Source organism: Fulvia fulva, chromosome 10, assembly GCF_020509005.1.
Source record: "Fulvia fulva chromosome 10, complete sequence".
Lineage (NCBI taxonomy): Eukaryota > Fungi > Ascomycota > Dothideomycetes > Mycosphaerellales > Mycosphaerellaceae > Fulvia > Fulvia fulva.
The window spans coordinates 3,282,560-3,308,878 of NC_063021.1; the positions used below are offsets into that span (position 1 = coordinate 3,282,560).

Genomic DNA, 26,319 nt, shown 5'->3' on the forward strand with positions numbered 1-26,319 from the left:
TCGACGCGTCTCACCACAAACACGGTGGTCTAAGCTCAACCCCACTTTCACGTGAGACCACCCAGAACGACATATCGCCAACTTCAGTCCTCAACAGACACCTCCATAACCTCCACAGACCCAAACTCCGCCACCCCTCCAACCCCTCGGTTCTACCACCAGTCAACAAGAACGCTTCATGTCTTGACGTCTCGACTTGGCTCCGTCTCTCCCCGCATGCTTGTCGTCCTCCCCATGGGCAGGCACATCGGCCACAATCGGCACCATCACACTCGTCCACGCACAGAAGAAGCCGTAAACTGTTCGTCGGGAGAAATTGCACCGAGTACGCTCTTCCTTTCGAAAGTCGGAAGCATTGGCCGAGCCATGCCGGCTCACGACTCACGAGTCACTACTGCAGGTACACGATATGACCTCGGTTGCGGTGACGATAAATTTTGCACGTGGTTGTTTATTTCCGTGATGCATGCATCATGAGACCTCGGATGGACGGGAAAAGGAGCATGAGAGAGGTCTTGTGAAAATTTCATCCTTTTCGTTTACGTAAAATCGTGAGCACCTGGCGAAGCATATCCACATCCACATCCCTTCCTTGCGGTATCCTCCTACTAACCAACAAGAGCCAGCAGTATGTCTCGGCATGTAACAAGTGAACAAGTGCAGCGTCCGTGACACATACCAATCACAACCTGACTGCCAAAGACGTGACACACATTACCAACCCGTCGATTCTCCTTACTTGCCAATCTTGCAGATAAGATCCTGCGAATCGACAGAGTCTCCCTCCTTGACGCTGAGCGACTCGACCTTTCCAGAGTGCGGCGCGGAAATGACCATCTCCATCTTCATGGCAGACAGAATAGCGATTGGGTCGCCCTTGTTGACTTCGTGTCCCTCTTGCGCGCGAACTTCGACGACCATACCTTGCATTGGTGCACCGACCTGGCTGCTGTCGCCTGCTTCGGCCTTTGGTCTTGTCTTGTTCTCGACGGAAGCGTGTTGATCCTGGACTGTGACTTGTCTCATCTCGCCGTTGGTCTCGAAGAAGACTTCTCGGTTGCCAGTCTGTTCGCTGAGAGGGCCGACTGCTAGCAGCTTCAAAATGATGATCTTGCCCTTCTCGAGCTCAACGTGGAATTCCTCGCCAACTTCTGGCTTGTTGAGGAAGTTCTTCGTTGGGAGCACTGAGAGGTCACCATACTTGGAGGTCCACTTCTTGTAGTCCTCGAAGACCTTCGAGTACATGACGTAGCTGGCCACGTCGGTCTCGGAGCAGCCGCCCCAGTCTTCCCTGAGCTTCTCGCGGACCTTGTCGAAGTTGATAGGATCGAAGTAGAGACCTGGTCGCTTGTCCATCTTTCTGCGGTCGCGGAGTGCCTTTGATCGTAGAGGTTCTGGGAAGCCGCCGTATGGCTGACCCATCAAGCCCTCGAAGAACTCCAGCACTGACGATGGAAAGTCGAGCTGATCTGCCTTCTCGTGAACATCCTCTGGGGTAAGTTGGTTCGAGACCATGAACTGTGCAAGATCACCCACGACCTTCGACGTAGGTGTGACCTTTACGATGTCGCCAAGCAGATCATTGGCCTGTTCGTAAGCCTTCTTCGTCTGTGCCCACTGCGCTCCAAGACCTTGTTGCGATGCTTGGAAGATCAAGTTTGTAAGCTGGCCACCTGGAATCTCGTGCTCGTAGACTTCCGGATCGGGTCCAGTGAGCCAAGCCTCGAACGGCGAGTAAAGCATACGGACTTGCGCCCAGTACTGGTCGATGGATCGGAGATAATGTGCGTCCAGTCCAGACTCGAAATCGCTGCCCTCGAGCGACGCTACGATTGCGCCGATACTTGGCTGCGAGGTGGTTCCAGACATGCTGTCGGTCGCAGCATCGACCGCATCAGCACCAGCTTGGGCGCATGCCACCATGGAGGCAACACCGGTACCAGCAGAGTCGTGGGTGTGAACGTGGATTGGAAGGTCGGGGTACTTCTTGCGAATGCTGCCGATGAGGAGAGTGGCAGCCTTTGGCTTGAGAACACCAGCCACTAGGTCATCGTTAGCAAGATATCATCGTGTTGCAGTCTCGGAGACAACTCACTGTCCTTGATGCCCAGAATGTGCGCGCCCATGCCGACAATGCGGTCGACACACTTCATGTAGTACTCGAGGTTGTACTTCTTCTCCGGGTTCATCATATCACTGGTAGAATGTCAGCATCGATCACATGACAGACGGAAAGGTTGATCATACCCCGAATAACAGACGGTACCCTCTGCAACACCACCAGCCTTGAGAACAGCCTTGATGCCAACCTCAAGCTGCTCCATATCGTTGAGCGCGTCGAAGACACGGAAAATATCCATTCCATTCTTCTTCGCCTGCTCACAGAAGTGGTAGATGGCATTGTCTGGCAATGAAGAATATGCCACACCATTGGCACCACGCAGCAACATCTGGAACGGGATGTTGGGTACAGCCTTCCTCATCTTACGAAGTCGGTCCCAAGGATCCTCATACAAGAAGCGCATAGCCACGTCGAAAGTCGCACCTCCCCAACACTCCAAAGCCCAAGCGTTGCTGAGAGCATGGCTGGTCTGTTTGGCGATGTTGAGGAGATCGATCGTTCGCATTCTCGTGGCGAGCAGCGACTGGTGGGCGTCACGCCATGTGGTATCCATGATCAAGCATCCCTTGTTCTTTCTGACTGCCTTTGCAAAGGCATCTGGGCCTTGCTCTGTGATGATCTTTCTCCAGCCAGTCTCGCATGGCTTGCTGACATCGACCTTGTTGCCCTTGGCATCTGTGAGGTCGGGGATGACAACGTCGCTCTTGAGCTTGGATTCGCCGATCTGGCCAACGACTTGTGGTCCGTTGACGATAAGCTCGCCGAGATAGCCAAGGAGCTTCTGAGCACGGTTCTGGCTGCCTACGAGGTTGAACAGCTCGGGTGTATCGTCGATAAAGGTCGTCCAGCAGGAGCTGTCGATGAACGTCTGGTGCGTCAGGAGGGAGGTGAGGAAGGGGATGTTCGTCTTGAGGCCGCGGATACGGAACTCAACAAGTGCTCGAAGCACCTTGCGGCGGGCGATCTCATAGGTCGAACCGTGGCAAGTGCACTTGACCAACATGCTACACTGAAGTCAGTAGTCAATCGTGGACCAGTCGTGATCATGCCATACCTGTCGTAGTATGGAGTGATAACAGCTCCTGAGAAACCATTTCCACCTGTGAAGAACGGTTAGCCTTTGTTCCTGGCTTAGATAGAGCGTCACATACCATCGAGACGGACGCCGTTTCCTCCTGCACTTCGGTAGACCTCAATCTTTCCAGTGTCTGGGCTGAATCCATTCGCGGGGTCCTCAGTCGTGATACGGCACTGGATAGCAAAACCACGGGTCGAGATTCGGTCCTGTGTCAAACCAAGCTGCTCCAAAGAGGCACCAGCTGCAATCTGGATTTGGGCAGCCACAATATCGATTCCAGTAATCTCCTCAGTAATAGTGTGCTCGACCTGGATACGCGGGTTAATCTCAATGAAGTAATGGCGATTGTCCTGGTCGACCAAGAACTCAGCAGTACCAGCATTGCGGTAGTTGGCGTTCTTCGCAAGTCTGACTGCATCGTTAAGGATCGCATCTCTCGTCTCTTGTGGCAGATCCTTGGCAGGTGCCAACTCTACAACCTTTTGATGTCTTCGCTGAACCGAGCAGTCACGCTCGTACAAGTGGACCACGTTGCCGTAGGAGTCTCCAAGAAGCTGGACTTCAATGTGCTTTGGTCGGTAGAGGAATCGCTCGATAAAGACTGTGCCATTGCCGAAAGCTGACTTGGCCTCGGAAGTGGCTCGCTCGAAAGAGTCCTTCAGGTCCTCCTGCTTCCAGACTACACGCATACCACGGCCTCCACCACCGAATGCCGCCTTGATGATGATAGGGAAACCGTACTCGTCTGTGAACTCCTTTGCGGCCTCGAATCGCTCCACTGGTCCTGGAGTTCCGGGCACTGTCGGGACCTCTGCCTTCGCTGCGAGCGTACGGGCAGAGACCTTGTCTCCGAGGTCGTTGATCGTTTGCGGTCGTGGTCCAACCCAGATGATACCAGCTGCCTCGACGGCCTTTGCGAATTCGTAGTTCTCACTGAGGAATCCATAACCCGGGTGGATCTACAAAGCGGTCAGCTAGAAATCAAGTCGTCTTCATCTTAGGCCAACATACCATGTTCACACCGTGCTCCAAAGCGATCTTGATAATCGCATCGCCGGCAAGGTAGGCACCAACAGGCGTGAACTCTCCTCTCTTGCCAATAACGTAAGCCTCATCGGCCTTCTGCCGGTGCATAGAGAGACGATCCTCATGACTGTACACTGCCACTGTCTGGAGGGACAGCTCGTGTGCAGTACGGAAGATACGGATAGGAATTTCTCCTCTGTTAGCTACCAGGATTTTGCTAAGCTGCATAATCGAGCTGTTCGCCCGCAGGCGCGAGTGCACAGTGTTGGCATGTTGGTGGGTGTCGCCGTCTGCGTGAGGGGTGCCAAAGTCGCCGTCCTGTTGCTGCGACATGCTGGGCGGTTGTGTCGTTGGCCAAGATTACTGCCACAGCCCGTCTCGTCCCCAGGGTAGATGTATATGCTCGACGAAGAGCGTGAGTCAGGCAGATGTGGACTCTGGACGGTGCTCTAGAGAGTTAAAACTGCTGGTCAATGGCAGTGGGACACTTTCTGCTTTGAAGCTGGAGCTCACCGTAGCAGTGGAGCAAGGCCAGCAAGCTACCGATTGAGCGGGGCAACCCGGCAACTTTGATTGGATCTTCCTCGGCTGACGACGATAAGCTTCACTGCGCTGTGTCCTGTCGCTGTCTCCGAGAACAATTCGTCGTCGTCGGCTCTAAGCATGCGTGAACCTGCTGGTTATCGTGGAGTGCAGTAGATCGTGGAGAGGACAGGCTGTAGAAACGAGCACTCGGGTCAAAGTAATGCGGACGAGAAGAGAACACTTCTCTTCGTCTCTATCTTCTTTTTCCAACACCCCTCGTGCCGTCCACGCCGTCGCCCAGGGTAACCACGCAATTGCTTTTGCCGCTCCAACACAGACAATGACACTCCACCCACCTGCGGCTACGGCACTCTCGGCCACGCACGATTGTGACGTCGGGATCTGTCCGACCATGAAACACAGGGCTGCACTGAAGCGCCAAGGGGACGACAACGAGCACGCCGAGTCTTGGTGATTTGATCAAGTAAGGATCGGATAAGGTCCCGCTCAACCGCCGCAGGAACACAGTCCAGCGCTCTCCACACCAACAAAGGAACGACGCCATCGCAGTACGAGCCAGCGATCGTAGTCACAGCGTAGTCACAGCGTAGTCACAGCGTTGAGAGAGTCCGGTTGTGTTGTGATGCAGGTGATCGCCAGGCCGCACGCGCGCTACCTGATCTTCAGAGCGACAGCAAGGATAGCTTGGGATCCCTGTACGAGACCGTGATGATGATGGACTTGCCTGCTGAAGAGTGAAAGCTGCACATGCTGGAACGGTCTGACAGTGACATGTGCTCCATCAACACCAGGAAGGTGTCGCCGAGAGAACACCGCGTGAGTCACCTCGTAGACTCAACTCTCCAGACACACGCGGCATAGCCTGCCACGTCAATAATGATACCATAGGATCATTCCAGTACATCAATGCATCGATCGCGAGGATGTCCCTCTTGGTCATGTTCTTAAATCGCAGAAGCAAAAACATCCCACGCCAAGCCCTCAACTTCCCCAACAACAACAAAGCAATCGTTCGACAAACCCCAAGAACACCAAGCTTCCACTACCCCTTGGTATACGCAATGCACGACTGATAAGGAGCACTTCTAGCAAGGAAGCAGGACCGACTACATCACAAGGAGGTACCGAATGTTGACCTGTGCCTGTTTTGCAGAAACGCAGCCAAGAGATCTTCGTCTAAGCAAGACTTGGATTGGAAGCAAAAGCAAGATTATTCGGACTCGCCTTCTTTCATTATTCTGTCTCTATCCTCTGTCAAAGCCCTGTTGGTTGAGTCAAGAATCTAGTACTGTACATCCATCCTTCCTTCTTTCCCAACGCCTCACAATGCAATGCCGGTGGGTATCATCATGCCATGCTCTTATCATCACCGCTCACGTACTGTTTCACAGAGCTTAATCCATATCCCGCTCAAAACGCCAAAAATCTTTCCCGCCTGCTAACTACGCAGCGGCCATCTCAATCTTCTTCCCCTTCACGCTCTTCCACTCAAACAGAATAGCGCCGAAAAAGGACACCGCAGCCATCGCGACGCCGACATAGAATGTATCCATGAGGGAATCGTTGTATGCCAATCGGACGCCTGCCAGGTACTGGGAAGGAATGACTTGCTGCAGTGTCGTCGCACCGGCATTCATCACCGCCATTGGATCGAGGTCTGGCACGATCGCCTTGACGTTCTGTAGGAGGCGGTTTGTGAAGACGTTCTGCGCTACACTGATGAAGAGCGCGCCGCCCAGTGTTTGCGAGAACATCACGATGGCCGTGCCGATGGGGATGTCAGGACCTGGGAGGACTGTTTGGACTGCGATGAGGGTCTGTTGCATTCCGAGACCGATGCCCGCACCGTATAGGACTTGGTAGCCGATCCACTCGGCGCTGCCGCTGGTGGGTGTGAAGGTCGATAGCATTCCAGCACCGATTGTCATTAGGACACTCGATGCGATGACGAAGGGCGTGTAGTATCCGACGTAAGTGATGATGCCTCCAGCGATAAGCGAGAAAATAACCAAGCTCAGGATTGAGGGGATGTTCATGATTCCGGACTTCGTCGCCGATACTCCCTTAATGGCCTGGAACCAGATGGGTAAGTAGTATACGAAGATGAAGAAACTCGCTCCCAAGGAGGCGCCGAACCATGCTGCAGAAGCAACGGTGCGGTTCTTGATGATCCGAGGCGGGACTGTTGCGTTCTCCTTCTTCCAGACTTGCACGCCGATCCAGATGAGCAGCAGCACCGCGAAGACAACGAGCAGAGCGATGATTCTTCCGCTGGACCATGGGTATCTGCTTCCGCCCCACTGCAGTGCAAGAAGCAAGCAGATGATCATAGGAAGGAAGATGGTTGTACCAATGATGTCGAACTGTTCGGCCTTGGACTTCCATCCCACAGCCAGCGACTTCTTTGCTTTGCCTGGTGAGTAGAAGAGCGCGATGAAGAGGATGGTGACCGCTCCAATGGGCAGGTTGATGTAAAAGCACCAGCGCCATGACACATGATCTGTGAAGGCTCCTCCCATCAATGGACCAGCGACGGAGGCAATGCCATACATGGCTCCAATGCACCCAGTATATATTGGGCGCTTGACCAGTGGTACAGTGTTGGCAACAATGAGAATGGCTCCAGAGAAGATGCCTGCAGAACCTAGCCCGGCGACCGCTCTTCCGATGATGAGCGCTTCACTGTTGGGTGCTGCTCCGCATAGTGCTGATCCAATCTCGAAAATGGCCAATGCGATGAGATACACCCACTTGATGGAGTAGAAGGTGTAGAGCTTGCCGAAGAATAGCTGGAACGCGCATGTGGTGAGGAGGTAGCTGCTACCATACCAGCCTACATCGTCGATGGACTGCAGTAATGTCAGTGGATGCTCTAATGAAAGTAGGGGCAAAGTTGTATACTTTGAACTGATCTGTGATCTTCGGGATGGCTGTGCTGATGATGGTGTTGTCGAGTGCCATGCAGAACACTGATAGACATAGGGCGATGGTGATGAGTGCAAGCTTCATAGCCTTGGGGTACTCGACATCATCGTCATCTGCATGTGCATCGACGTCGACGTTGGGTTGCTTCTCGGCGGCCGGCATTTCGGGGTCATCGTGTGATGAGGGTTGCAGATTCGCGGTGAGTGCGGCAATGGTGGTCTTCTCGTCAGTACCATCGTGAACATCGCTCCTACTAGAATGCGACGCCGAATCGGATGCGACCTTGGTGTCGTCCAGCTTGGACTCTTTGTTGAAGAACTTCATGGCGAGCGTGAAGCTTTTGCTTAGCCGCGATAGTGTGCGCTTGGTGCCCGGCCCGTCTCACTGGTAAGACGAGAAGCGCGTCGAGGGTCGAGATGGGGATTCCAACAAGTGTGGTGGCGACAGGTGTTGTTGATGAATGCCTGCAAGTTCTTGTCGACTTGTTATAAAGCAAAGTGTCGTCGTCAACGGACGGAACCGGACTTTGTGGGCGAGAAATTCCCGTTCGGGCAGGCAGCCACTGATGAGTTAGCGGGAAGATGGTATCGTTTAAACGAAGAAACATAAATAATAAAAGAGAGGTGCAGCACTGCGAATGCGAGCCAAGCACCCACCACCTCTCCTGACGAACGAGCGTCGGTGTCTACATACAGCTGGTACGGAGCTATTCGCCCGTGTGTCTGTGGGCAAGAGTGCGCCCGGGACTAAGGCTGGCTGCATACCGGTCGAGAAGCTGTGCGGTGTGTGTGTCTTTGTTTGCGGCGTTCGTTTGCTCTGTTTATTAGGCCTGTGCCGCCTCAAGTCATACAGCGCCATCGGCCGGCCAACGCTGGAGTCGCCGCATGTGCTGCGGCATCTCAGCTGCGATACGGTGTGAAGATCGTGTCATCGCCATGCAGGAGCGTTACGGCGCATTCGCGCCGTAGCAGCACATGTGAACGAGATGGCTCGGCAGTGTGGTGAGCATCATGTGCGGTGTGATTCTGGTGGAATGCAGCTCGCCTAGCGACAAAGTCAATCAGCAACGTGGTCCACAAACGCCTTGTTCTAGAAGCAAGATTCACAGATCGCGCCTTCTGATTGGTGCAGCACAACGACAGGGGCACAACGGACACTGGTTGTTCCTTCCCTTTCCTTGTCAATTCCCTGAGCCTATTCCTACTTCAACATGCGCATTGGACATCTCATGGTAAGGACGAGGTTGCTACAAGATATGTGGAAGGGCAAAGATCCGCTTCTCGGGCGTCATCATTCTCATCAGATCGCTGTTGCTACTCATTCACACCTCTGCGCGCGTTTGTGGCAGCCAGCTGCAGCCACAACCGCGTCGCTGAATAGTGCGGATGCGAGTGAACGAGACCACGGCACGTGCAGATACGGGTAAGGGATGCAAATGGACCACTCCTCCCGTCGGTGAGATATTTGTTCCATGAGCGGCAATAACGAAGATCGCATGGTACCTTGCCAGGCCTACATCGAGGATCGTATCTTTAGTCTCGCAGACCCCACCATCGAAAGCAGTACCAAGACGGCATATGGCAGACAAAATGACTGCGAAGGCGACAATGTGTACATCGTCTACAAGCCAATAGTCGAGGGATGTACTATCCTCCTGAAACTGTGTTCTGATTTCGACCAACACTGCCGAAGAACACGACCAGGACAGCAAGATACCTACAGGCACTGGTCAGCTTCATTCCTGTCTGGCAACAGCTCAATATGATACTCACGCAGCAGAGGTTCCCAGTCGCTCATGCGGCCTAGCAGACGAGAACGCTCTCGGTATCAGCGTAGAAACCGATGCGAATAATAGCAGTATAGCGATGCTCTTCCCGATACTGTCGACCATGCTGGAAAGCGCATAGATTGGTGCTACGAACTTCAGGAGTGCAGACATGATACGGACGGTCCATTCCTCGCTCTCGCGATTCTGCTTGCACCACTTCGCGAAGCTCAACGTGCCACTCCGCTTGTACAGATTGTGAACAAATATGATGAGGTCGAACAAGAAGGGCGACAGGCTCCATCATGCAGTGACCTCAAGCCATGCGCCACAGTGGAGCTTGCAGCTTGGGTGCATGCATTGAGCCAACACACATACAATGCTATCCGAGCCCAATAACACTATCTTCCAGCCTCAATATGCAGTCGCCGGGGACTCGGGGATAACAGTAGGCAGAGTTCCCTCGTGCCCCCAAAAGCTCAACGTTCGAGATCTGCTCGTCCTTATCGAGCGTAGACCAGGTTCCTCTCAGGTACAAAGACCATTTGATCTTTGAGGCGATAAGTCCAGGTGTCCTGCTCTGCGGAATACCGTGCATCCTCGATGGTAGCCGTTATTTTCCCTCTCAATTTGTCGGCGTATCGTACTCTATCGCCTTTCAAAAATTCGGCTGGAAACTAGTTTATCGTAATCAACAGATGCTGACCAGAGATGTGCTTATAGAGCTTACACGTTGTCTTTTCATGCTTTTAGGTACGATGGTAGTCATGGTAGCTCAATGCTTCAGAAGGTCCGGGTCGCGGTTATACTGTCAGCTCTGGTTCAGGCACTACGGGAGATGACTCGTCGTTGAGATGGTTAGGATCGCTTGCTGGTTATCTGGGATCCTGCTGCTATGGATTGAGGGCGACGACACGGATGGCGAGGCAGCCTATCAGGTTATACTCACTTGCGCCCTCGAAGGCGCTGGAGTGGCTATGCAGAGCCTGCATGATGAAATGCTCTCAAAACTGCCAATCAGCTTACCGCCGGGACGCTCTCGAATCCAAACGAGACCATAGGCATGCATGACTAGAATGCAACACATGCTCAGAGAAGGTGCATGTCGCCGCTTCGCCTCCCAACCCGGTACAAAATCAGCGCATCTTGCCGTTTGGCCAACCGCCGACACGAAGAACGCGGCGCATAGCACGCGCCTACTGTACAATACTCTGTGGACTGCAACAATGGTGATGGCGGTAGCTGTGATTCAGATGTTATAGGTTGTTGATCGTATGGCAGAAGGTGAAGTTCACGAACCACTGGTGAGGTTGTTTCTTCGGCTTCAGCTGTGGCAAGAACTGCCGAGATCTAGAGCCAACATCCAGCCGCCATCTCCCTCCTTCTACATCACAACACCATCAGCGAATGTCCATCAATGATCACCAAGAGACAAAGGGCTGATATACGCATCGTCTGTAGTGTTATCCTGCTGCGAAAACTGCATGCCTTGTTCTGACAACGTGCAATGACAGCAGCAAGAAGACGCAGAAGCGGAGGTCAACGGTAACGACATTCTCTATACAATCTTCTCTACTTTCAAAATCGAGTCACACTCAAGATCTGCTAACATTTTGGGGTATCTCTGCATTCCACCGTTAGCCGGACCAGCCAGCGACTCCTCAGTCCACCTCTCAGTCCCTCTACCTCGGACTGGTAGCATCATCCAACCACTCCTGCAACTTCCTAATAGACCCACTCCTATGGCGTCGATCACTACTATGCCTCTCACAATGCTCAAACAACCCACTCAACCTCGGGAAATCCCTCGTACAGCAAGGACACCAGAACGGCCGATCAATATGAGTCGGGAAGTCCATGCTGTCATTCAACAACTCCATCCTCGCCTCGGGGTTGACGAAGTCCCTATGGTATCGACACTGGGCGGCGAGACTGTTGAGGGAGACGGTGTCGAGGCCGGACATGCAGGTCATCGACTCTAGGTGGTAGATCATGTCGGCGTAGGTGTTGAAGTTGAGGTCGCAGCCGAGACAGGGGACTTCGGGTCTCTTGTGTCTGCTGCTGTTGCTCGCGGTGCTTTGTTTGCGGGAGCGGGACCTGTAAAGGTTTGGGTTTGTTGCTGCGACGAGTGCCATCTGAGGAGTGTGAGTTTATGGTCGATGGTTGAGGAGGGTTGAACTTACGTTGATGGCTAGAAAGTTGCACTGTCAAGATTTCGAAGCTAATTGCTGTGTAGTCTTCGGTCCAGCCGACGATGATTTTCTTACCGTCAAGGGCAAACGATAACGTTCAAGAGATGGATTTGTGGTAAGGAGTGTGTCAATTCAGATTCTGTTGCATGACGACCAGTTGCGCCATGAAAGATTGGTGAATGAGTGGTTTGATGTAGTCGAAGCACGTTCGGCATATGCTAAGGAGTAGTGTAGATAGTGGAGTGTCTTGACGTCAAACGTACTGGCGTTTGAGAAGGGTTTGTGAAAAGGTGCTTTCGGTGTGACTTAAGAGAAAAGAGGAGAAGTGCGGATGTTGTTCGAAACGACTTCGATACAATGGTGACAACCATCTAGCCCGTTGCTATAGTGCGGCGCAGTCGCATGGCAGCAGAGGAGGGATCCCAGCCCGGAGAGATTGTGAAGGTCACGCGACAGTACGACTTCGCTGATGAAGGACAGCAGGTTTGTTCTCCAGCCTCAGGGGCTCTGGGGAAAGTCGGGTTGGGCTGAGCCACTGTCATGAGGACGGTAGGGTCAGCCTTATGGCCTTTTGCGTGGTCAGCCACAGTCACATTTGTGACGAGCTGGGATGGCTGGTTGGGAAGACACCACGTGACGTCTCATCGCAAGGCTATAAACCAGCCAGAAACAGGTTCACGCCCTTGAAGTAAGATTGGGAGTAAGACGAGGCGGGAGGCAAGTCAGCTGACTTGCGAGTAAAGAGCAGGGCCTGACTCGCATAGAAACTTGATCTCCACTCGCCAAGTCGTCTCAGCAGCAACGCTCATCAGGCTCGGGGCCATATAGCGGACCTTCCGGCTGTCACTTCATTTCAGGCAGAGATCTGTTGGCATAAGCACAAGAGGCTATGGCAATCCCGTGGCCCTATCTCTGAGCTGTCTATAGTGCCAGCCTACTTTCTCACCACTCAGCAGGGGCGGAGTGCAACATCCGGATCTTGTACGAGGAGCTCTCGCTCTGAGGCTGGTCGGACAGTGCAACCATCGCCCTGGCAACGTCACACTGGAGGCCGGTTGTAGCTTTGTGACCAGCCATGTTCGCTCGCTTTCGAGCCGGGACGTAATGTCACGGGCTATGCAACATTAACGCTGTGTGGTCTTCTTGGCCGCGGTAGAGCAGGACCATACAGCCCGCAAGGGGGTCGGCGACTTCACAGGGACCATCAGGCATCGTGGCACTTCCTCAGCCATCTCTTTAGGTTGCCCAGCGGCCAGCCATCTTGGAATTTGATGCAGGCCGGATTCCAGGCATGTCTAAGCAGTGCCGACAAGGGCTTGAACTCGCTACCACAATCCGGAGACCGGAGACCAACACGATCATTCGGTCATATGGCTTTGCCAAATGATAACACACCTCACGCAGCGTCACTCACCTCGTACAAGGCCCGTCCGGATGCAAAAAGATAATGGCTCTACTACGATTCGAACGTAGGGTTTCCGTACACAATGCACTTTCGAAGAAGCGACTGATATCAACGAGTTAATTCATAGGTCTACGAATGTAGTTCCTACGCACAAAGGGCCAGCCCAATAGACTCTTTATTGACGGACGTGCTAACCACTGCACTACAGAGCCTTGGCCGGTGAAGGAGGCGGTACATTATTCAGACCCAAGTGCTAAGACGATATCGTTCCAAACTGTGCCTGGCACATATCAATACGACGATACAAATGAACAATGCATGTCAATCGACCATCGACGTTACTCGCGTTGGTATTCATCAGCGACCCGCTTGCCTGCATGTCGATCACCAGACCCAGACCTGCTCACACATCCCAGGACTCCGTGGAGCATCAAGCACAGACATGCCCAGCATGATCGACATCCGGACAGTTGAACCTTCTCCCAACCCATCTTGGCTTGCTTGCTTGCTTGCACGCTTGTATGTGCTTAGGATAGCGATTTCCATGGCGACGAGTAACAGTACGCTGGAGCTCGAGCTCGACATACATTATGTGGGAAGACAGGCTGAGACTGATGTGGTGCGGACATGATGCAGCTGGTAGGCTTGCTTTGGTTCATCTAGTATACATAGTCGGGAGAAGCCCTCGGAGTGCCTTCCCATATGTCCTGCCATCGCCATGCTCTCTCTGCAAACGCCCCGAAGCCGTAAGATGAAGTCCGTGAAGTCGTGAGTCTCGAAACTGGTTGGCCGTTTCTGAGAATGTGCTGCCGTGACAGGCCGTAAATGCAAAGTCGAGTAGTCGGATGCCGTAGACGAGTGTTCATCGATCTTATCATCGATCATGATTCATACTCCTCATAGTCGATATTGTAGCATAGCAGAAGCATCATCGGCTTATCAGCGCCAGTTCGCTTCGTCGCATGTCTTTCATTGTTGTCGTTGTCTCGTAGTCATCACTCACTCGCGAAACGCAGCCTCAATACGTCCCGACCGGATCGCAACCTCACGCCTCTCGATATCCGGCGAGTTGACCGAGCTAACCAGTGGTCGCCTCATCGGATCAACCGAACCCTGGGATGAGAACGACTCGTGACGTGATGCTGATGTGTTGTTGGACAGGAACCTGGTGTCGATGTCCTTGAGGTTGACTGGGCTGGCGTCGGCCTTGAGGACTGGCGATGGGAGCGATGAGCCAGTGACTGGTGAGAGCTGGAGCCAGGTGCCTGGGAGCATGTTTGGCGATGAGCTGAGACGGTCGGCTGTGGATTGTGCCTGTGGGCGCTGTGGTTGAGGAGCCCAGAGTTGAGAGGTCGACATTGTTGTTGGTGTTTGTTTCTTGCTTGTGTTGTGTTGAGTCGTTGTGCTTGTTTGTGGTTGATTTGACAGGAATGTAGAGTGGAAGTTCAGAGGTTTGATGATAAAAAAGAAACTGAACATGGGAGCTCACCTGCTTTATAACATATCTACAGGCAGCACAACGGTCATCATCCCGTGGGTTCCATCTCAGCTCATGTCAAGGCGGGACCTAAGAGTCGTGGAACGCCAAGTGTCACATCGCTGTGTACTTTGATGATGCCCAGGACGCGCATGTGACCTGGGTAGCTGCAACTCAAGAGAGCGCGCCGAGCCCAGCCGTTGGTGAAGGAAAGGGATGCCGAGCCAATACAACCGACGGGCTCGGTGAGATTCGAAGTGACTACGCAGAAAAAGCGTTGACTAAAATGCACCCAATGTTTACCAAGAGTTCGAGCCAAGGCGGACATGTAAATCGCACTCCTTATCTCAGTCTTAAACGTCGCACGGTCGGCGTTGACTTTGTTCCGTGGGGTGCTAGTCTGGGGATGGAACCGGGCGGAGCCTCAACAGGCGCGGCGTTGGCGACGGGGGCATGCCTGTAGTGCTCCGGATACTTGGCGTTGACGACGCTGTTTAGTCTTCTGAATCAGTTGATGGTGTGTTGTACCTCGTGGATTGATAAGCTGTAATCATTGGCCGTGATGCAAAAGATGCCGGATAGAAAGGGCCGGCGCTGGTTTGTAGTGGTGCGGACCCCACGTTCCATTGTCGCACTGAAACTCTCTCACCGCAGCATCTTGGTTGCATGCTTGGACACATGCCATGCACGAGGCAAAAAGAACGTCCCGGAAGCTGTATAACATGATCGTCGGACCCTGGATGTACGAATAATCGTAGTGGCGGAGTATGGCATGTCCGCGTGCCTTTCTTGGATCGACCTTTGACGCTCGCGCTTTTGTCGTCAGCCCAGCTTCTCGCTGGACACCTGTCATGCTAGGAGCGAATCGTCGCTGTCCGGAAGTCTTGTACTACGTATTGAGGCAGTCGCAATGATGGCTGTGCGCAACGTTCGGTATGTCTGACAGTGCCCGCCGGTTCTGCAATGGAATGTGTCGTGAAAATCTCGTCATTGCATTAGCTGCGCCAGATGCAGGCCAGTCCCAGTCGTCGCGCCATGCGGGTCGTACCTCGGACGCCCATCGTCTCAACCAGAAATGCATCCATCCCAACGCCGTCGCTAATCCTGCAATCATTCGTGGAAAGACACGGCGTGTCTGTGTTCATCGCACTCATTTCTCCGGCGCATCAGGCAATCGTTCGATCACGTACTTTCCTCTTGCGACGCTGATAATCGGGACACCTGGAATCTTTCTGATCCGTCTCTTCAGGTCCCTGCAAAGGTTGTCAGCTCCAAAAGATCCACCAGTATCCGAAGCACAACTCGGTGCCTAGTATCCCTCATCACATACCTGTCATTGGTCGCAACCAGATACACCCTCTGTTTCATCACGCGATCGACGATGCAGTCATCTGCGTATGTCCCTTTGTGATCGCATGGCAATCTTTCCCATCTTTCATCCCGCGCGATTTGCAGAGCGATGCGGTACTTTGGTCCCAGCTTTTCAAGTTCGGCCATGACACAGCTCGTGATGATGGGTGTGCATGTCGCGTACAGGGTATCCATCAGAGTGGGTAGGAGAGGTAGTTTGTGGTGGACGGTGTGTGAGAGAAAATTGGTATCGACCAGGACCGAGTAGGGCGCTTGGAGGGCGGTGTTGGCCTGGAAGAACATGCTGCTAGGCACTTGGGGTCTGTGTCGTAATCAGTGTCGAGTTCATCCCTCTTGCCTGTGTATGTTGCGCACATTTCCCTTATGAGTTCGCCATCGGTGGTCTTCTTGGCCTTGTTGTCTTCGGCCTCGTTCTTGAGGACATTCTTCTTGAGTCGAGCATCGCGCTGTCCGACTGATCAAGCGCAATGGTGTTAGCTATAGTCCTCCAATATCCACTGGCTATGTCTCCGCAGCTGATGCTGAGCAGTGGAGAGCACTTACTGACTCGCTTGACGGTCGCTGCGTTCGTGTTAGCATATGCATACAACCTCTGGAAATTGCCCATCAACTCACCGAATTTGCGCGTCTTCTTCTGCACACCCATGATGTTGTGGACGTGAAGTGCAGTTAAGATCTTTCGCAAGGCAAAAGACAAGCCGATTCTTTCTCGCAGCACCGCATAAGCCAAGATTTCACGATCGAGCCTTCCGCCGGACGCGCCCGTAGCGCGATTTGCTTGCCGACCTGCCGGGTCAAACCTTCTCCACTTTCTTGTCTTCACATGCCGCGACATGCGAACGACAACATACTGTAATAACATACTGTACCTCACGTTGACACGCTATATACCCTCGACTACAGCAATCAGACCTCCCTACTCGGCTACATGCCAGCCTGTTGAAGCAACGGCCTGCGCTTCAACATGGAGTCGAAGCGCTCGAACGAAGAGAAAGGCATGCGACCGAATCCTGATTTGAGATTGTACTCTCATACACTAGCATTAGAAGCTGAAGCTACATACCCCAACTGTCGAAGTCTTTCTCGCATGCATGCCTCGCACTGCGAAATGCCTCCCCTCATAACCATGATAAGCATCACCACCATGCAAAGGGCTCCTGTTCTGCGCCGTGTTCATAATCCCATGTCTCAATATGCACAATTTCTGAATGCAACCCCAATTCCAATCCCAATCCCTAGTCCTGTGGTAACAGCTGTCTCAACGGTGAAGATGCGGATCGTTCCAATTTCATGTGGGCGCTAGCCCTGATTCTGCTCCGCTCATGCTGAAGAATGATCAAGTCATTATCGGTGATGGAGCGGCGTGTCGCCTGTGAGTACGACAGCCGTCCGTGTTCTGCAGTTGATAGCAGCGTATCATTTTCGTAGTCCTGAAGGGCGAGATCCCCCTAGAATCTCTCTCGCGGACCCTGACCGTGGTTCTCGAGCATGTCTGAGAAGACTGCACTTGGTGCTCGCATGCCTGGGAGGTTCTCGTGGCTTGATTGGGATCCTCCGCCTACAGCCAGTGAAGATGTGCTGGGCTGTTGGTATAGGCGACTGTGTCTTTCGTGCTGACTTGATGCCCTAAGCCCTTCTCTTGATGATGATCGCAACCCGGACTCGAAGCCACGCCCGCCGTAGTAATTTGCCGTGCTGCGTGAGTTCGGCAGCTTCGAGTTCGGTGTTCCTGGCGGAGAAGGACTGATCTGGCTGTGTCTAGCATATGGCGCAAGCGAATCTCCAATCACCGCAGACTGCCTTCCACCTGCTAGCTCGCTGTTCGGAGACGCATAATATCCTGCAGGGAGATAGGTGGAGCCACGGTTGTCATATACAGCAGAGCTTGCCCGATTCGATGCCTGTGCTGTGGGCGAGAAGAAGAGCCCTGCGGGCGGTGCAGACGAAAAGCGCTTGTCGTCTCCTGCTACCTTTGAGTTCCTAATGTTCTTACCATTGCTCGTCAAAGCGTCCAGAGACATGCTGCTGCCAATGTCGTGCTCTTTGTAGTATGCGTTGTTGTTGCCAGCGCCAGCGCCAGCTCCCGCACCACCCCACTGCGAGCCTTTGTCGGAGCCACGGATGGAGGCAAGAGCAGAGCGCTTGACAGAGCGGTTTATGCTCCATGCGACCAGACCTCGCCAGAGGAGCACACATGCGCCCATGAAGGCCAGGACTGCTCCAACGGCAATGAAGACTGTGCCCTCTGGTAAGGCGGACTTCTGCATGAACGGCGCGTTCGCAGTGTATGGAACGACCATTGTTGGTATTCCAGCACCTGCGATCGTAGGCAGCCCAGTCAGCGAAAAGATGCTGCCAGTTGTGCCCGCAGTATTCGTCGTGACGCCTGTCGGGAACGAGGCCGTGATCGACGTGGCTCCAGTGGTCGTGGCATCGCTGGTTGATTCTGCAGTGCTCTCCGCGGTTGTGTCTCCTGTTGATGTTGCCGACGTCCCACCAGTGGTCTCTCCAGTCGTTGCGTCGGTTGCTGAGGTCGCCCCAGTGGCAGTTGTCGCTGTCGCATCGGTTGCTGTAGCAAGGTCGGGAAGATCAGCCTGCGCATGAACCGCAGGCAGCGCCGCCAGCAGCGCAACGACCGCGCATGCGCGCAGCAGATTGGTATGGCGAGCCATGTATGTATGCTGCAGCGAGAACACGATTGCAGGCCGCGGTCGGGCCACGGCAGGTTGTATAGTCGAGTTTGGATCGAATCGCGGCTGCCGTGGAAACACTGGTGGCAAGGATGTCGCTCTTGCTGTTGTTCGCCTCTTTCTGTTTCTCAGCCTGCTTCCTGCCCCTTTCTGCGACCTCTTTCCCGGTCGATCCGATCGTACCTTCCAAGGTGATCTTACTGTTTGCTGCTGCAACGAGCGACTGGAAACGAATGTGTGACGGTGACGCAAGATCTGGATCTTAGTCGGGTGTCTGCTGTATCTCACATCGCACAGGGCAAGGATGCAAGGATGTTGAGCGATTGTCTGGGACGCGCGGTAGCGGCTTGGGTCCCGTTCAATCGTCGATATCGTAGCTCAATGTGGTGTCTCAATCTCAATATCGTGTCTTAATATCGTGTCTTAATATCACTGCTCTTGAGTTGCAATCTCTTTCTCGCTTGACTGCCTTGATTAGGCTAGCTCTTCAATATTGCTCGAGATCACGCTTCTCGTCGCACGGCCCTCGAAGGTGTGATATGGAGACTCGCTTATCGACAAGCGAAGGTGTATTCACCGTTGTCACGTCAGAGATAGACAGGCGTATTCGGCAGCAGCAAGAACGGCGGCGTGTCGCTCGGATTAACCTCAATATCACTGTCATGTTGGTGACTCGATTGCTACAAGAACATTAGCTGTTCACTTCTATAGTGTTGACGACAGTGAGATAGTGAGCAACAACACCTTTAGCAAGAACACGATAGCAGCAGAGGTGCAGCTAAGCCCTCCGATTGAACACACCTCAATATCGTAAGCAAGAATAACCTTCAACTACACACGATATGAAGGTGGACCCTACAACGCTAAGAACAGTGATATTGAGACACCATATTGAGACACGATATCGACGATTGAACGGGACCTTGGGTTTCTGCTTTCTGCCATGTCCAAAAATAGCCAGGCGCCGTTGACAGGGTCCAAAACCTTAAACATCAACACTCTCTTCAATCATCGTCTTGACAACATCCATCGAATGTATCATCATGGACAACATACACGCATCTCAGACCGAATGAAAGGATAGCACGTGGCTGGCTCCCTCGACCCAATGTTTTGCTAGCGACTCACCTCTAGCAATGCGACAGCAGCCTTCGCGGGTACCTTCATGTGTGCTAACATCTTCCTCGCACTGGTTGGCTCAGTGGCTGGCAGCTGTGGAAGGAGATATCCTGGGATGAGATCAGTATTTTCCCAGAACCGCTTCAAGTCTTCAGACGAAACGATCCAAATCTTAAAAACATTACGCCTCCCTTTCGTACTTTGAATTTTACACTCGCCGCATCCTTCGTAGCCCGGTGCTTCTCCCTATATTTCCCAGCCTCACTCCGACCTCATCCTCCATCTGGTATATGGATCCTCCAATGGACCTCGTCTAATGCTTCGGACCGCCGGCCGTACGATCAATCTGCGCTTCCGTGACGCCTCTGTTCGCCATACCAAGTCGATGCCTCTTGCCGTCCACCTGATCAGCGAGATACTGCATCATCGGATGTTGAAAGGATTCTCAGCCAAATGGACCTTGCTACGTGCGGACGAATCCGTCTCCGTGGAAGCTGTACCTGCGAGCGTCAAAACTGTAGAGCAGAGTAAGGGCTAGTCACAATGTCGATTGCCGCCGAGCGCTTCGACTTGTTGTCAATCGAAATTCGTGGCTTGAGTACGCTGGCGTGCAGCTAAGTGGCGAGGTCGTAATGATCCAGTCGAGCTTGTAGCGCGTTGCCGCCTATCACCTTCACGCTATGCGCTTTGAGAATTGGATGTGCGAGGCATTCTCGATGCCTTTTTGCTCACAACAGAGCCAAAGACAAGCAGTGTGGACGGCAGGAGGTGCACTCACCGTCATAGAGACACCCTACCAGCAACAAGAGACCGAGACTATCACCATCGAGGTACCGAATGGCGTAAGGCAGACGACCGTGATCTCAAGACCCGTTCAGCACGGAATATCCGGATCACGGCACAGCTATTTGCCCCCGGTGCAACAAGGGGTACCAACAGCAGATCTACGGTCAGGCCTCCGCAGCACCGGCCCATGTGCTTCCACGTCCGTACCAAGCACACCTAGCGCCGTCGCCCCAAATCAAGTTTGCGGGATATCGCCATTTTCTACCGCGACCAGGACAGGTCGATCCATGAGTGACTTCCTGAGAATCAGGAGTCGCTGGGCATTATGTGCCTCGACAAGATGACGACTGTTCCGGACCAGCTTATCTCCATCAAGTTCCGTGGAGGCCATCGTAAGCCATCGGACACGCCTGAGGTCACGAAGGCCACGAAGAAGAACAAGAAGAAGGTCGCCAACAGCAAGTACCCGACGGGCGCCAGCAGTGATGTGCCTGGTGACGAGGACGAGCTTAGCGGCAATGGCTCAATTTTCCCGAAGGCCCCCTCGATGACTGATCTTCTCCCGCGCGCGCGTACGGCCTTGCCTCTTTGGCAGGTTCTTAGAAGTCACGAAATCGCCAGTGGATGGTGGCCGGGGTCGAAGGACTGAGCATGCGGGATTGCCGTTGCCTAATGGTACGAAATCGGGCTTGAATATTTGGACGCAGCAACCTGTCGTGTAAGCGTCTGTGAAGTGTATCTGCAAGCGTAATGGAGGCCCAAGGTATTTTCTCGAGCAACGGCAAAGTTCTGTGCCATTGGGATTATCATCGGTTCCACCTCTTTCCTCTGCACTCTTACCCTACTGCATTAGGAAGGTGCGATATGATGCATCGAGAAGGATTAAATCACTGAGCATGGGAGACACGTTGTCCGCGCCCGCAAACGAACGTCCCGTTCGGCCACTAGCTCGTGTCTTAGCGCGTACCCCGGCTTTGCCCAGAATCAGATGCCGATTCTTAGCTCACCACATGACATGAAGGCCGCGTCATCTGTAGGAAGCGGCTCCTCGATAGTAGTGATAGACCTCACACTGCCAGTAGAACGCATTGCATTCGCACTGGCGCTGGCGGCATTAGCACTCAGTTGGTGCAACCTTGTGTTCGCCATGGTTTGCTTCAACATGCTTCGAACAACAGACTTTCTATCTCCACGCTGACAAGGCCGTATACAACACCATATGCCATGGCGCCACGACAAGATCCTGCAAGCAAGACGCAAGAGCGAGAGCTCAGTGACCCTGACAGTCTCCGGCTGAAGTCTATATTTGCATTCGCCTCAGCAATACTACTACGGCCAGAACCCTTTGAGACAATCGTGCCAAAGTGGGAGCTCCGATATACCCAGCCATTCGTCTGTAAAGGAGCACCATACATCGTTCGCACGATCAGCTGCGACCCATTGATTCAGCACTTGGAAAACTTCATCAGTCCTGCAGAGCGAAAATGGCTACTCTCAAAATCGTAAGCAGCAACGGCATTCCCTCCCAAGTACAGGATCCTTTGAACTAATAGTCTCGAGCTAGTAAAAACCTCTCCCAACCCTCCGAAGTCCGCAGGAAAATCGGCGAATGGATTACCTCACCCCACAAAACGAGCACCACAGCCTACTTCCCTAAAGACGACCCCGTCGCGCGCTGCATCTCCGAACGCGCCGCCCAGTTCCAAGGCTACGAATCAATCGACGACGTCGACCGCCTCCAGGTCACCTCATACGTGAGCACCCAGGAGGTAAAAGCTCACTACGACTGGTACGGCGCCCTCGAAAAGGTAGAGCCGCATGACTGCAAGACGACCTTCTTCGGGATCCTTGACGCAGATTGTGAGGATTGCGGGACGAATTTTCCTAAGATTAAGATGACCTGGGCGAGGCAGGATCGGAAGTGGTGTAGGCTGGTGGATTGTGATAGTAGTTCGCTTACGGTGCTTCCTACGCCGGGGAGTGCGGTGTTTTGGAGGAACTTGCATACTAATGGGTCCGGGTATGTGAGGACGCTGCATGCGGGTATGCCGTGGAGTCGGGGGGAGAAGGTTGGGCTGAATATTTGGACTAAGCAGAGGTTTGATGTTGGGTTGAGTTGATCGTGAGTGGACGGGAAGTATCCATATAGATCAGAAGACTTCTGCTTGAGGAACTAGCGTGTCCGGATCTTCGTCGCCTTCACATGCAGAAAGCTCGAAATGTTCCTGGGAAGAGTGGACAAAGGCTGTGAACATAGTTCGTTGCCGCCGAGCGCGTCGTTGTCTTCAACGCAATTATCGTTGCGTGAACCTGCCGACGTGCTAGAGCGATGCGTGGATGTAGTGATCTGTGCGAAGCGCTCGCGCATCGCCATATCTTTATCGATCTAGAACGGTCTAAACTAGCAAGCTTAGGGGCAACCCTTATAGTCCGGGCTCTTCACTTACTGCGAAGGCTCTTGCGTCCTCGTCGATCAGGCGCGATGCTATTTCAGAACCTCCAGGAACATCGTATGCTCACATTCAATCTTGCTATGCTATCATCGCCATGAACTGTATCGTTGCTTTTACGAGCGGTCGAATTTCCAGTATCACCAGCTTCCAGCTCCTGACGCTGCTCATGACGTTGGCGGAAATAGCACGACAACTAGTGCCGCACTTCATATGTCTCTCTTCATGGCCGCCAGCCACTCCCTAGCAGGCTTCTCTCCAAATGTCCACCAACTCCACTCGCCTAGGTAAGCCTCACTCGTGTGCCATTTTCTGATACTGAGGCATCCACACCGCCTGTGACTGATGGACCTCCTTCTGATAGTATCGTTGACGGCGCCGAGTCGAACGCCAGGGGAGTCGTTCAGGTGATACCTACAAGTCTGGGTCTGTTCGCACTCAACTCTAAGCTTGCAGTCAAGGACGGGTGGCTGATTCAGCAGCTGGCGTCTCCAAGAAGCAGAGGGGTCTGATTCATTCGAGTAGACATCCGAGCTTGTAATCTGGCGAAGGTATGGGTGATGAATGGAGGTCTCCTTAAAACCCGCGATTACAGGCTCGAAGAAAAGAGCTTGTTGCAGAGCTTTGGAGCCGAGCACTGTGGCCTGCCAGACTTTACTGACTCTTCGATTTCGGAGGACGGCCCTAGGTGGTGATTCCAGCAGAATGAACTCTGCTAGCTCGACGATGGCGAAGACTCTTTCGGCAGCCGACTTGGGTGGACTTTCACGCGACGAATCTCTTGGCGGCAGGTCAGTCACCGATGGGCTCTCTAGTGGCAAACTCCCTGCCGCTGCACTCACCTGACGGACTCTTGCCGCCTCTCGCTTGGGCTCGTCCATGGCTGAGGAATGAATTTGCCAAGAGCGGCTCGCATCTTGCTGAGGTCGTTGATCGCTGCCGGCTCCGCTGACGGGCGTGCTGCCTGTGAACAATCAATGTAGTAGGTCCGTCTATAGACGGAGCGCCAATGCGTATTGTGTTGCGAAAGCGGTGGAACAGTGTCTCTACGGTGCATGTGAAGGTCGGTATCTCACGAAGTGGGACAGCACAGCAGGTTGTCACCCAAGTCAATGGCCAACGAAGCGTGGTATTTACGGTAGAATCTTCGTTTTGATTGAGTCAATGGGTCACGAATATAACACCAATGCGGTGACAGATCCTGTCTGAATGTTAAGGAAAGGAAGAGGAAGGAGCAAGAAGAATTTTGCAGTTTTGACCGTGGACTGCGGGAGCGACGGGAGCCCAGACGCTGACCGTGCACATGCGTTTGCTTCTGACAAGGATTAAGCAACGGTTGCCCCTCCAGCAACGGCTCTTGGGTGGCAGAAGGTCGAGTTCCGAGCTATCTCTTCTCGTGGAAGCCATGGGTTATTTCCTGTGAAGCTGTCAATACGCATTGAACCAGAACAGGATCTGACTGATGGCACCAACCAGAACTCTTCGAGTGGGACTTCCGCCAGGAGGTAGGTTGCTGGCTGCATTCGTCGCACCATCTGACACTTATCGCACCAATAACTTCCGTTGGGAGGGATGTTTTTCACATCCCTCCAAAAGCCGATCCACGTCCACTCGACGTGTTCACATCCCCACCCCCGAGAAGCCAGAGGCTTGTTACTGCAACCAGCCAAGAGTCTTGTCGTAAGATCCGCGGCGAATAGAGGAAGATTTCGCATAATGTTTGCCCAGTAAGCGTCGCTTGAGGTTGGGTTTCGTCCACCCAAGACAAAGGCGGAGGTGACGATGTTGCGGAGTGCGATGTCCGTTGGTGCCGTGTTGGACTGATAGACAGCCGCGATGACTTGCATCATGAGTGCGTGGTCGGTAATGTTGTTCGCGCACTCAGCCTTGAACTTCTTGAGGGCTAGAGCTTTGAGATCCGCCACACCGAACTTCTCGGCCAACCGGTACATGACTATTTGACCTCCAATCGTCAGGCATTGTCTTCTGGGCACTCCAGGTTCGGTGTTCGCGTCGTCGTAGTCGAATGTGTAGAAGAAGTTGATCATGCGAGCAATCATCTCCGGGTGATCATCAAGCTCGACACAGGTTCGGGCAAGAGCTGCAGCGTCGCCAGTGCAATGGCGCAAAAACCACGTTGAATGTGCTACAATGAGGCAGCGGTGAACTTTGAACTCCTTGCCGGCGCATTTGATGGTGAAGTCGATGGGGCAGTCCGTGGTGCGTAAGCTGACCGAGTCAGCGTGTGATGGGCTCAAGTCCGCGAGCGTGTACATACTTTTGAGTGCCGAGCTTGAAACCGTTCATGTCGGCTGAGTCTGGAGCTAATTGCTTGCTTACTGATGAAATGCTGCCCTGAAAATGATGTTTGATGTCGCATTGTGTCCAGCGACGGAGCAGAAGATCGCGAGGCAGGAGGACGAGAACCATCGAGCTGCAAGAACGTAAGCCGCACAAAGGTGCCTCCCAAACAGCATCATCGACAGAAGTGGAAGCCACTTCCTTCCCTACGAAGCATCATCTTCCACCCCATCCAACTCCTCCTCATCACTCTCCGACTCCTCATCCTCCTCCCAAGTACAAAAGCCATCATACTCCACACCCTTCACCTTGCCGACCTGCACATGCGCCGACACATCTTTGTCATTGAACAAGCTCCACCAACTGGCCCCCCGGAAGTGCACCTTCGTAGTCCTGTAATCGCCAAACACTCTCGCCACTTCTCCCATAGTGACACCGTGAGCCCGTGCTGTGATTGTCTTCCTGAGTCCCTGAAAGAGCGAAAGGCCCGCGAATACCTCGGCGACCGGTGGTTGGGTGATGAGTTGTCTGCGCCACGAAGCCTCTGGCCTTTCGAGCGTGCCGGTCGGGTCCTCGAGTGGCCTAACGAGGCTGCGGATGAGTGGGTGTGAGAAGATGATGGAGTTGGCATTGATGCTGCGGCCTTCATGGATGACGAGGGCTCGAGTGGTGGCGGGCTTGAAGAACATAGCTTCTTGGAGTTTACTCGACTCGAGCATGACTGCCTGCCATTGTTTGCAAGTGCGCTGATGGACAAGCAGGTCGCGCATAGGCAGCTCGAGGAAGATCGCTTCGGCCAGCTCGAAGATTGCGAAAGTGCGAGTAGGTGCGGCGTTGGACATTGCTGCCTGGGTTCAATGTTATCATCGGCTGTGCGAAGGAGGTGCGCGCTGGGGAGGGACTTACGGGTGATGGGCTCGATGCTGCGAACGGCACGTTCTGCGTGCTGTGATTGTTGATCGTGAGATGGGCGTTTTGGTTGGTGATATTTCAAAGTTGATGCTTGCCAAGAATTTCAGTCGAAGCTGCGGCGGGTCCCGCATGTGTGGATGCCTCGAGTGAATGC

The 26,319-nt window shown here is 53.4% G+C and overlaps 11 protein-coding genes across 11 annotated transcripts; 2 read left to right on the top strand and 9 right to left on the bottom strand.

Annotated features, from left to right (window-relative positions):
- Positions 1-735: 735 nt before the first annotated feature.
- Positions 736-4,559, bottom strand: CLAFUR5_12301 (Pyruvate carboxylase; the record flags this gene model as incomplete). Its single annotated transcript, XM_047911449.1, has 6 exons — positions 736-2,042; positions 2,096-2,196; positions 2,248-3,126; positions 3,177-3,222; positions 3,274-4,159; positions 4,212-4,559. The coding sequence occupies 6 exons, from the start codon at positions 4,557-4,559 to the stop codon at positions 736-738; spliced, it is 3,567 nt and encodes a 1,188-aa protein (XP_047766938.1).
- A 1,655-nt stretch (positions 4,560-6,214) lies between these two features.
- On the bottom strand, positions 6,215-8,021 carry CLAFUR5_12302 (MFS-type efflux pump MFS1; the record flags this gene model as incomplete). Its single annotated transcript, XM_047911450.1, has 2 exons — positions 6,215-7,621; positions 7,674-8,021. 2 exons carry the CDS (start codon positions 8,019-8,021, stop codon positions 6,215-6,217), a joined length of 1,755 nt encoding a protein of 584 aa, XP_047767103.1.
- Positions 8,022-11,144: 3,123 nt separating this feature from the next.
- On the bottom strand, positions 11,145-11,597 carry CLAFUR5_12303 (uncharacterized protein; the record flags this gene model as incomplete). Its single annotated transcript, XM_047911451.1, has 1 exon — positions 11,145-11,597. The coding sequence occupies one exon, from the start codon at positions 11,595-11,597 to the stop codon at positions 11,145-11,147; it is 453 nt and encodes a 150-aa protein (XP_047767104.1).
- A 2,461-nt stretch (positions 11,598-14,058) lies between these two features.
- CLAFUR5_12304 (uncharacterized protein) lies at positions 14,059-14,418 on the bottom strand (the record flags this gene model as incomplete). Its single annotated transcript, XM_047911452.1, has 1 exon — positions 14,059-14,418. The coding sequence occupies one exon, from the start codon at positions 14,416-14,418 to the stop codon at positions 14,059-14,061; it is 360 nt and encodes a 119-aa protein (XP_047767101.1).
- Positions 14,419-15,686: 1,268 nt separating this feature from the next.
- CLAFUR5_12305 (rRNA-processing protein FCF1) lies at positions 15,687-16,553 on the bottom strand (the record flags this gene model as incomplete). Its single annotated transcript, XM_047911453.1, has 5 exons — positions 15,687-15,789; positions 15,867-16,208; positions 16,262-16,361; positions 16,451-16,468; positions 16,523-16,553. The coding sequence occupies 5 exons, from the start codon at positions 16,551-16,553 to the stop codon at positions 15,687-15,689; spliced, it is 594 nt and encodes a 197-aa protein (XP_047767102.1).
- Positions 16,554-17,355: 802 nt separating this feature from the next.
- CLAFUR5_12306 (uncharacterized protein) lies at positions 17,356-18,579 on the bottom strand (the record flags this gene model as incomplete). Its single annotated transcript, XM_047911454.1, has 1 exon — positions 17,356-18,579. The coding sequence occupies one exon, from the start codon at positions 18,577-18,579 to the stop codon at positions 17,356-17,358; it is 1,224 nt and encodes a 407-aa protein (XP_047767099.1).
- A 2,263-nt stretch (positions 18,580-20,842) lies between these two features.
- Positions 20,843-21,151, top strand: CLAFUR5_12307 (uncharacterized protein; the record flags this gene model as incomplete). Its single annotated transcript, XM_047911455.1, has 1 exon — positions 20,843-21,151. The coding sequence occupies one exon, from the start codon at positions 20,843-20,845 to the stop codon at positions 21,149-21,151; it is 309 nt and encodes a 102-aa protein (XP_047767100.1).
- Positions 21,152-21,726: 575 nt separating this feature from the next.
- CLAFUR5_12308 (uncharacterized protein) lies at positions 21,727-22,622 on the top strand (the record flags this gene model as incomplete). The annotated part of the gene is made up of 2 exons (XM_047911456.1): positions 21,727-22,004; positions 22,067-22,622. 2 exons carry the CDS (start codon positions 21,727-21,729, stop codon positions 22,620-22,622), a joined length of 834 nt encoding a protein of 277 aa, XP_047767419.1.
- Positions 22,623-23,161: 539 nt separating this feature from the next.
- On the bottom strand, positions 23,162-23,833 carry CLAFUR5_12309 (uncharacterized protein; the record flags this gene model as incomplete). The annotated part of the gene is made up of 1 exon (XM_047911457.1): positions 23,162-23,833. One exon carries the CDS (start codon positions 23,831-23,833, stop codon positions 23,162-23,164), a length of 672 nt encoding a protein of 223 aa, XP_047767421.1.
- A 529-nt stretch (positions 23,834-24,362) lies between these two features.
- On the bottom strand, positions 24,363-25,382 carry CLAFUR5_12310 (uncharacterized protein; the record flags this gene model as incomplete). Its single annotated transcript, XM_047911458.1, has 3 exons — positions 24,363-24,369; positions 24,426-25,181; positions 25,231-25,382. 3 exons carry the CDS (start codon positions 25,380-25,382, stop codon positions 24,363-24,365), a joined length of 915 nt encoding a protein of 304 aa, XP_047766838.1.
- A 213-nt stretch (positions 25,383-25,595) lies between these two features.
- Positions 25,596-26,095, bottom strand: CLAFUR5_12311 (uncharacterized protein; the record flags this gene model as incomplete). Its single annotated transcript, XM_047911459.1, is given in 2 exon segments — positions 25,596-25,646; positions 25,664-26,095. 2 exon segments carry the CDS (start codon positions 26,093-26,095, stop codon positions 25,596-25,598), a joined length of 483 nt encoding a protein of 160 aa, XP_047766837.1.
- Between the last annotated feature and the right edge of the window lie 224 nt (positions 26,096-26,319).